This window comes from Sciurus carolinensis, chromosome 16 (assembly GCF_902686445.1).
Source record: "Sciurus carolinensis chromosome 16, mSciCar1.2, whole genome shotgun sequence".
Taxonomy (NCBI): Eukaryota; Metazoa; Chordata; class Mammalia; order Rodentia; family Sciuridae; genus Sciurus; species Sciurus carolinensis.
In genome coordinates this window covers 18,544,270-18,553,573 of record NC_062228.1, presented here as the reverse complement: position 1 = coordinate 18,553,573, position 9,304 = coordinate 18,544,270, and the positions used below count along the sequence as shown (strand labels likewise).

The following is a 9,304-nucleotide window of genomic DNA, read 5'->3' as shown; positions in this document are numbered from 1 at the left end:
GGAGAGAGCAGCTCCCATACATCTCCCTACCCTCCACATTGGCCTCCCCGCTCAGTAAAGAAAAAACTCAAGGATGATGAACAGTAGGATGCATGCCAGGGGACAAAGGACAGAAAGTCACCGGAGGTATGAAGTCAGCCTGCATTTTAATGCTCCAAGTTCTCTTACCACAGCAGCAATTTCTGCTCCGGTTTTGTGGTTTAAAGCAGCCAGTACAATTGAGGCAATAAAGAAAAAGAAAGTGCTGAGTCCAGTGTTGACCAAATCCTAAACAAAAAGATAAAATAATTTGAAAAGAACAATTTGAAAATTAACTGAAGAATTTTCAAAATGAGATGCACAACATGCAACCTCCAATGGCCCCAAATCTCACTCTTGATGTCATAGAGTTATTGGTCATACGAAGGAAGACAAAAATAACAGTTCATGGTTAATGGTTACTTGGCAAACCACCACAACAAAACCCACATTTTAACCTACCACATCACTAATTCTTGACTTAAATAGCAGCCACTATTTACTGTTTAGTGTTCTGGTGTCTTTCTAATTTCTTGCAGTGCTGGGGATAGAAACCAGAGGCTTGCAAGTGCTAGATAAGCACCCCAGCATTGAGCTACACCCTTAGCTCTCTAGTGTCATCCTTTTAAAAAAGATGCTCACACAATGGTCTTGGTATGAACAAAGTATCCCAAGGGTTCAAATGTACTGAGACTGGTACAGTCCCCAGCATTCCCCGCCTCCATGTGTAAGTTTTAAAGCACACTATTTTCAGACATTGAGAACACACTTTCTCACATAGTCTTTCAAACCTCTATGTCACTAAGTCACTGGAGAATTTTCTCCTAAACCTCTTGCAAAAGCAAATGAAGTTACTTACCTAGTGTTTCACAGATTTAACTTCTGTCTTACTTATGGAAAGACCATAACACAGTGATTAAAAGTTCCAGCCAGATTGGGATCTAACCAACACTATAACTTCAGATAAGCTGCTTTATTCCTACGTATATTATGTGGAATAGCAGCCCCTTCCCCCCAGAGCTGTTCTGGAGGTCAAGCAGAACTATGTAGGTGACAAGCCAAGCACAATACCTGGCCCACAGTAGGGTTCTTTACACGTTTACTGGTACTTCTGTTATTACTTTGGCATTAGGCCTCCACAGCCTGGGTCACACCGTATGGTCTCTGTGATCTATAAAGGGGAAGAAAATTCTGGAAAAAAACCAAACTGCTTAAGTGCCGGTTGACTACACCAACACCTGGTGGTTCATCTGGCCTGGCCTGACTTCAAGATTCACTTGCTCTTTTTAAATATGCACAGAGGCAAGTTCCAATTTAATAGTGCTGTGTCTGGGTAGTAGAAACTCCACCTGGAGTGCTCCTGCCAAGCTTCTGCATGGACTGGGGCAAAACTGCAAGGCAGGGACTGTGAGGCTCTGTTCAGAACTTCTGCCAGCAGGAGAGGGTTCAGATGTGATCTGTGAAGCCAGGGAAATTTCTCACAAATTCAAGGCAGAAAGTGTCTAGATATACTTGGCTCTGGGTTAAGGTACTGTAGTGGTTTAAAAAGAATATAAAACATACTTCCCAAAACAAAGATTATTCAGAAAGGGAACATATTTTATGACATAATGTTGAAGTCAAGCATCAAGTAAAATAGTATCTACACTAATGGTGACTATGTAAAACTACAGATGTGATAAAGGTCTAGGAAATTTAAGGGGAAAAATGTAAAAGTTGTAGGAGTACCAGTGATTTTAAATTTGTTTTAGCAATAACAATTAACATTAAATGGAGACTGAAAAGATAAATATGATCAGGGACTACAGTAAAAAAATTCAAAAAGGATGTTTTAAAAAGACAGGACAATATCCTACTATGATCCCCTACCACATTATTTAGCAGGCCAGATGAAACAAGGGGGGAGCAAACAAAATGCTCAAGTTTAGGGTATTGTGCTAAATAAAACAGAATTTCCATAATGACACAATGTAGTCATTAAAAATAATGATGTAGCTTGTTATAGTTTGGATATGAGGTGTTCCCCCCAAAGCTCTCTATTAACGGGGAAGTAAAATGATTACATTAAGAGAGCAGTGACCTAATCAGTGGATTAATCCATTTAATGGATTAATAATTTGAAAGAACTAACTGGGTGGCAACTAAAGGCAGGTGGGACATGGTGTGTGTCCTGTAAGTATTCATCTTCCCTGCAGCCCCTTCTCTCTCTCTCTCTGCTTCCTGACTCTGCCATGAGCTGAGCAGCTTTCCTGGGCTGAGCCCTTTAGATTAATGGTATCACACACACTGACAAAATGGAAGGAGGGGCATAAAGTCTAAAGGAGAATTGTGTAGTTCATCAATAACATTTGAGACAAGAAGAATATTCTCAAGCTGGCAGCAGCCCCACTGGTTTGAGAACTTACTATATGACTTTATTCCCATTTTCTCATTTTATATTTAAAATAACCCTGCAAGGAAAATAGTATTATCTCCACTTTACCAGTGGAGAGACTTCACTAACACAGGGCTCATGTGATTAACCCAGGTTCATGTACAGGCCTTAAGAGCCACTCTGGACTTGATGTGACCAGGTCCATTGGCTTAAAGCCTCTCTGATCTTAACCTTCCCAGAAGCTGTTTCTTTGTCAAATAGGTCCTTCTATAGGGTGCCGTCTGCTCTGCAGTCCAGCCTACCCTCAGAAAGCACCTACTGAGAGGACCTTGGAAAAAAACAGGCGACTGGGATACCAGCAAACAAGATGGACACCTTGACCTTGTCCCCAGAGTGTGCATTAATTGGGAAAGGTTTGCAAGGCTCTCTTAAGCTCTCTATCTACTACACTATTGGTTGAGGTCACAACTGTAAGCATTTTCTTATAGGTAACACAACCTTCATCGAAAAAATAGGTGAGGTGTTAAAACCTCTCACAAAACCTTAGACAAAGTACTTCCAGTTATCTTTTGGGTTTAGACCAAAGTTAAATTTAAAACACCATCACATTTTCTTCAGCGTTCAATGCTAAGACAAAACCAGTAGGGTTTTCAACTGACATTGACTTTTCTAGATCAGTAACTCTCCTTTCATTTTTCTCCTCAAAGGAGTTTGTGGGAGCATTCTGTCAGGAAGACCTTCCTATCTGCACACACAGGGACACCATGCAAGCAGCCCTGCCAGGCATAGTGACAGCTCAGGCTTCCTCCCACAGGACTGTGCTTCCCCCCCCCCCCCCCCCAACTGCTGAAAGGAGCAGCCAGAGAGAGACAGAGAAGCCATGTCTGGCTTCTCCTTTGGTTCTGGACCCGCTCCCCCAGGGAGGAGGAGCTTTTCAGTGCCCTCCTCACCCCCTAGCAGCTGTGAGCCCACAGGCTTCTCTCACAAGCACAGAAGCATGAGGCGGCTGGTTGTGCTTCTGAGCTTCTCCCTCACTGATTCCCCCTGAGCTCTTGCACATGCTTATTTGCAAAGAAATATCAAGAAAAACCAAATGATGTTAAAATTCCATCTTGTTTAAGGACAAATAAGGACAACTAACACAGTTTAGAAGAAGTGGCTTGGGACTGGCCTGCCCTCAGCTTCCTGTGCCATCTGATAGGGCTGTCCAAACAGGGCTGAGAATTCAAACTATGGAGACGAGAGGACATGTATCCACTCAAGACATTCTGATCAAACCACCAAACCCTCCAGTCCTCCTAGTTGCTTATATTCCTACGCTTTACATGTTAGTGGCATTTTCATTCATATTTTTAATTCTTCCAGAATCAATATTTTTATAAATGGCTTTTGTGTGTAGTCTGAAAAATATGCAAATGTATTAATCCCATTTTCTTCCCCATATTCTGCAAACACCAGTATAACTACTCTTCTCAGATTACCATGAAATAGAAATGACGAATTTAAAAGAACCAACATAATTTTGTTATGATGTTTCTACCATTAGTTAAGATTCAATTTATTTTTTTTTTTTACTCAACCCAGTAAAGAAATTTAAAATTTCACAGTTGAGTTATAAGAGAATTTTTAAGAATCAAAACAAACTCGAACCAAACACGACATGGAGAGATTCCAACTTTCCCTTGGAGCCAAGCAACATTTGATCCTTTCACAGTCAGAATGGTAACTTGTACTCACTGTCAGATTCCAGTTGATCTGGGGGATCCTCATGTGAAGGTTGAGACTGAACAGAATCAGCAAGACTCCAGTCACCACAAATGCACTACAGCTTACAAACTCAAAAAAGTAGAGGCCTTCACACGGGGAGCACTCCATGATGGTCTCGATACAGATGAATGCAATTAGGGCCAAAATCTAGGAAGAAAATTGGAAACATACATGCATGTGTATATTTAGTACACATCTGGGGACATACATGCCCGCCATATTTATGTACAGCTGCAGAGTTTTCCTTTGGGGACAGCAGTGTAACTGTCAGGATGACCTACTTCAGTTCTTAGGTAGAAACAGGTAGAGGGGGATGAATGAAAGGCTGGAATTCCTAATGTAAATAGTGAAGGCTCTACCACAACCCTGAAACCAGTTCAGTGAGGAGTGGCCGCCGTGTGAGTCACTGGCCCTGGGGAGGAAGGAGGAAGCAGAAAGGAATACCTCCATGATTATTTCTTCCTCTGCCACCATAATTTCAGTATTGCCTATGCCTGTTTCCAATTTATGGTCTCTACCACAGTTATGGCCGACACTGAGACGGCGGAATTCAGTGCCATCTGCATCTACCTTGGTGATTCATGTTGGAGTCACATAGACTAACTGGTTTTAAAAGAGTGATTGGTACAATCTCTTCCTTCCTCAATTAGAAGCCCCCAAAAAGAAGAGTCCCCCAAATTAACCCATTTGCTTGTGACAGTATATCACAAGAAGAGAGTGGCACCTTATTAAAAAAATTAAAAATCTACCATTAACAGAAACAATTTCTTCCCAAAGGACCAAAGTAACATTCTAGGCAATATGTCTGAAGAATGTAAAATCATGAAGTCAAACAGATATCAACAGCAATTACTAATGAACTTTTAAAGGTAGAGTTCAGGAGAAGAGGTGGCCTCAAGGTTAAGCTAATGGCCCTAAGATCAATGGAGGTCAAGTAGTCCTGAGCAATAAACACCAGATTGGCCTTGGGCTCCTGGCCTCACCTCTGTTCCCCACTGTCTCACAGCCCACCTCATGTCACATTACCATGTCCAGGCCAATCCCCACCCTGCAGCTCAAGGCAGCAGAAGCAGACAGGCTGATGCAGGCAGCCCTGACATCCTCCAGAGACACGTCCTCCACGGTCAGCCTCCTAGCCTTCCAGAGGCCGTGTGAGCAATGGAGAAGCTCTGCCTTCCTTCCTTGCCCTGCGGAGTCAGAATCTGCTTTCTGACAAGATCCCCAGATTAACTACGAAAAGCGGCCAAGACACAGGTTGTTCCAGGGCTCTTCCCTGCCTACTCAAGTTCCACTCACACCTCCCAGTGCTCCACTCACAATGCCACCTCCTCCCCATGCTGTCCCTGAGTTTCTCCCTGCCACATGTCATGTTATCCTACTCTGTCCCAGGAAAGCATTTTACATCTACCACTATGCATCTCTCTGCATCCTGAGTGGGGCAGGCCAGGCCACCTCTGTCCCTTCCTAAGGCACCAAGCACAGTAACTTACACAATGAGTTGAAAAGCCCCACACCTACCTGTCAGGGTTGCTGTGTGAAAGGAAGGTGAGTTCTGCTATTACCACCATGGAAACATCCATGCTAACTTTATGTGGTCTTCTCACCTTTCCAGTCCAAGTTAACACATTAAAGACACAAATCTTGTTGATCAAAGGTTACAAGATTTCAGTTAGCAAGGAATATTTTAAGAGATCTATTGTGCAATATAAGGTCTATAGTTTTTATAACAATGAATTTATTTTGAAATGACAGAGAGTAGGGCTTAAGTCTCACTAGAAAAAAAGAAGTGAGGTGATGCACATGTTCATTGGCTTGGTTGGACCCCTCTACAATGTATATGTATTTCACATCATCTTGTGCATAATAAAAATGCACAATTTTTAGTCATCCATTAGAAAATGAAACAAAAGACAGAGATCTCTAAGCACATACTTTGTGCTTTTCCTAATGACTCTCTTTATAATTCTCCACAGGACCACAGCCTTTAATTCTCAATCTGAATTACATGCCTAACTTGCAATCAATACACAAAAGAACTAGTTCATATAAGGCAAACTCCTAAACATCCTTTTTTCCCCCACCCCTGTAATCGGATCTACTAATCTTGGGCAAGAAATAACACACTGTACTGATGAGTTACAAATGTTTCTGGTATGCTAATTTCAACCATATTTGTGTGGAAAGGTAACACCTAAATTCTTCTTCTTCTTCTTTTTTTTTTTTAAGTTGTAGATGGACACAATACCTTTATTTTATTTATTTATTTTTTCTGTGGTGCTGAGGATCGAACCCAGTGCCTCACACATGCCAGGCAAGCACTCTACCACTGAGCCATGACCTCAGCCCCCTAAATTCTTAAATATTAAAAAATGGTTTCAAGAAAATGCAAATCCTATAGGCTGCTTGTTCTAGCAGTGAACATGATAAAAATCCCTGCTTGATAGCTCATAGTGTAAGGAATAAGCTTTTTTTTCATTAAATAAAAAATAAAGTAAGTTAGACAATGATAAGAACAAAAGAGAAAAGTAGGGAAGGCCAGTGAAGTGAAGTGGGGCCAGGGTGTAAAAACAGTGGCCTGCGACCTTAGAAGGTCTAGCTGAGAAGGGACTGAGAAAGCCTCAGGAAGCCGGGTTGGCTGGAAGGGCAGGTGCGGCAGGGGCAGTAGTAAGGTCCTGGTTTGTAGGACGGGAGATCAGCTACACAGAGCCCAGAGATGTGGGCAGACCTGGCTGTGTTGTAGCCTACGTGCTTTCAGTGTGAGGAAAGAACTAGAGGCACAATCTGATTTGGATCTTAAAAGGGCCACCAGCTCCTATGGGGAGAACAGACCAGAGGGAGGTCCAGGGTAGAGGCTAGAGAAGAGCTGGAAGGCCTCTGCAATACCCTGGGGAAAGGATGGTGGATCAGGGTGGCATCTGAAGGTGATCAGCACCAATGGTGAGAAGTGTTGAATTCTGAGTGTATGTTGAAGGCAGAGCCCACAGGATCTGCTGACAGATGATGGGATGTGAGAGGAAGAGGAAGGTTGGTAATTCTAAGGTTCTACTTGAGCAACTGGAAGAATGGTATTGCCATATTGGGATGGGGAAGCCTGCAGGGAGGAAGGTCTGGGGAGGTGATCAGGAGTTCAGTTTGAGACATGCTGACACTGAAACAGCTATTAGGCTTCAAGCAGAGCTGGATGTTAGATATGTGAACCTTGAGTTCTGCGGAAAGACTAGAATGAAGATGCAACTGGGAATTGGGAGATAGAAGGGATGAGCACCCAAAGTGGGAGTATAGTCAGAAAAGAAGAGGGCTAAACGCTGTGGCACTCCAACATGTTCATGACAGAATTATCCAGACCACCTAAATTCCAATTTCAGTTTGCCAGCTACCAACTGGGTGTGGTAGCTGGGCCTGTCCAAGTTGGCCCAACCAGTAGTCTCCCTAGAAGTCTCATATCTGTGACACAATGAAAAGGGCCGACCCTCTTGCAGAAATAACTTCACAGTTTAGGCCAAAAAGTCACTGTGGTTTCTTCTTTCCTCTCTGTCATCTAGAATCACTCACTCTGGGGGAAATGAGCTGCTATGTCATGAAGACACTTGGAGTCTAAGTGTCAAAGAACTAAAGCTACCTGCCAACAACCATGTGAATGAGCAGTCTTGGAAGCAGGTTCTCCTGTCCCAGGTGGGCTTTAGGTGATACAGCCCCAGACAACAGCCTGACTACAACCACAAGAGAACCAGAGCAAAGCCACTCTGTAATTCCTGACCCCCAGAAACTAAAGGATAATAAAGTTCTGTGGATTTAAGCCACTAAGTTTTGGGGTAATTAGGTAAGCAGTAATGGATAACTGCTTAATATTATAACCATTAATATTATAACCACTAATGTCAATAAGAAGTACCTATTGCTCACTGTTTAGCTACCATTTCTCACTCTTTACCATTTAGTCCCTGACACAAACCTATGAGGTAACATGAGTCCCATTTTAAAGACCAGGAAACAGAGGTCCTATGACACAGACAGCAAGAGGGAATGCCAAGATTTCACAGCCAAGATTTGATCCTCATTCTCTCTAGTTCTTATTGCCTCACTATGTTATTTTTCTTATCAATTCCTCATCCACAATATAATAGCTGCCTTCTTTGCATACCTCAAATGGTCACTATGTTCAAAATCAAAATATACAAAAGAGAACTATAAAAACAGTTAACATGCTATCTATCAAATAAGGAAATACAATTATAATCTACACAGTTTTTAAATCAGAAAATATTATACATCTTGTTTTCTAGTCTTTTCTTCTAAATAATATCTGTAAGCATTTCCACATAAAAAGAAACATACACATTATTCTTAATGACTACATAGGACAAAGATACATAAACACACACATCTATACACATACCATAATTCTATCAATCCCCTGGTGATAGGTGTTTAGATGGTTTCTAATACTCAGCCATTACAAGCAGTACATTTTTTTGCCTGATATTTGGCACAGCAAAATATCAAAACATCTTCCAGCATCATGAATTCTAATAATCACTGCTGAAGTAGGCCCATCTATTGTCTGACAAGGACTCAGCCCAAGTCAGACTGGGCCACCAACAACTTGTAGTGACAGAGGAATCAAAGACCTAACTTCTAGCAACTTTGCAATACACAAATGTCAAGTGTAAAAATTTGTATAAAGATGTTTAACAAGATATAAATATGGGAACACTAAGGTATTTGCTAATCAGGAGGTCATGGGTACCCTGGAGAGCTTTTTCTGTGTAGTTCTTACACAGGTGACCTAGAGTATTTTCATAGCTGATAAATAAACTGGCATTATAAGGTTGTCAGATTTACATGACTGTGGCTAATTAAGATTGGCAACATGAAAAAGGAAGAAAGGAGGGAAAGGGGAGGGCAGGCAGGTGATTTTCTTACAATACTTTGTAAATGTTCATAAAGCCTGAGTTTACCACTGATCTGGGTGTAAACTGCTAAGGCCTTTCTGGAGACTGTGATGTCAACAGTACTGTGCACCAACACACCCAAGTCTCCCCTACCAGGCACATAGAGGGGTTGCAGATTTGTGCTGCAGGATTTTCCAGGGGCAGATTTTCTCTAGAAGATGAAGCTCATGCTTCAGAACCCCTCCCTTGCATT

The 9,304-nt window shown here is 42.0% G+C and overlaps 1 protein-coding gene across 1 annotated transcript in view; it reads right to left on the bottom strand.

The window, feature by feature from the left end:
* The window catches only part of Cmtm4 (CKLF like MARVEL transmembrane domain containing 4), a 58,454-nt gene that overhangs the window by 8,327 nt on the left and 40,823 nt on the right, over positions 1-9,304 (bottom strand). Inside the window, exons 2-3 of the mRNA XM_047527874.1 lie at positions 4,130-4,306; positions 169-267 (exon numbers count right to left, since the gene is read on the bottom strand). Coding sequence (XP_047383830.1) covers positions 169-267; positions 4,130-4,306 — 276 coding nt within the window. The remainder of the gene's footprint in view (positions 1-168; positions 268-4,129; positions 4,307-9,304) is intronic.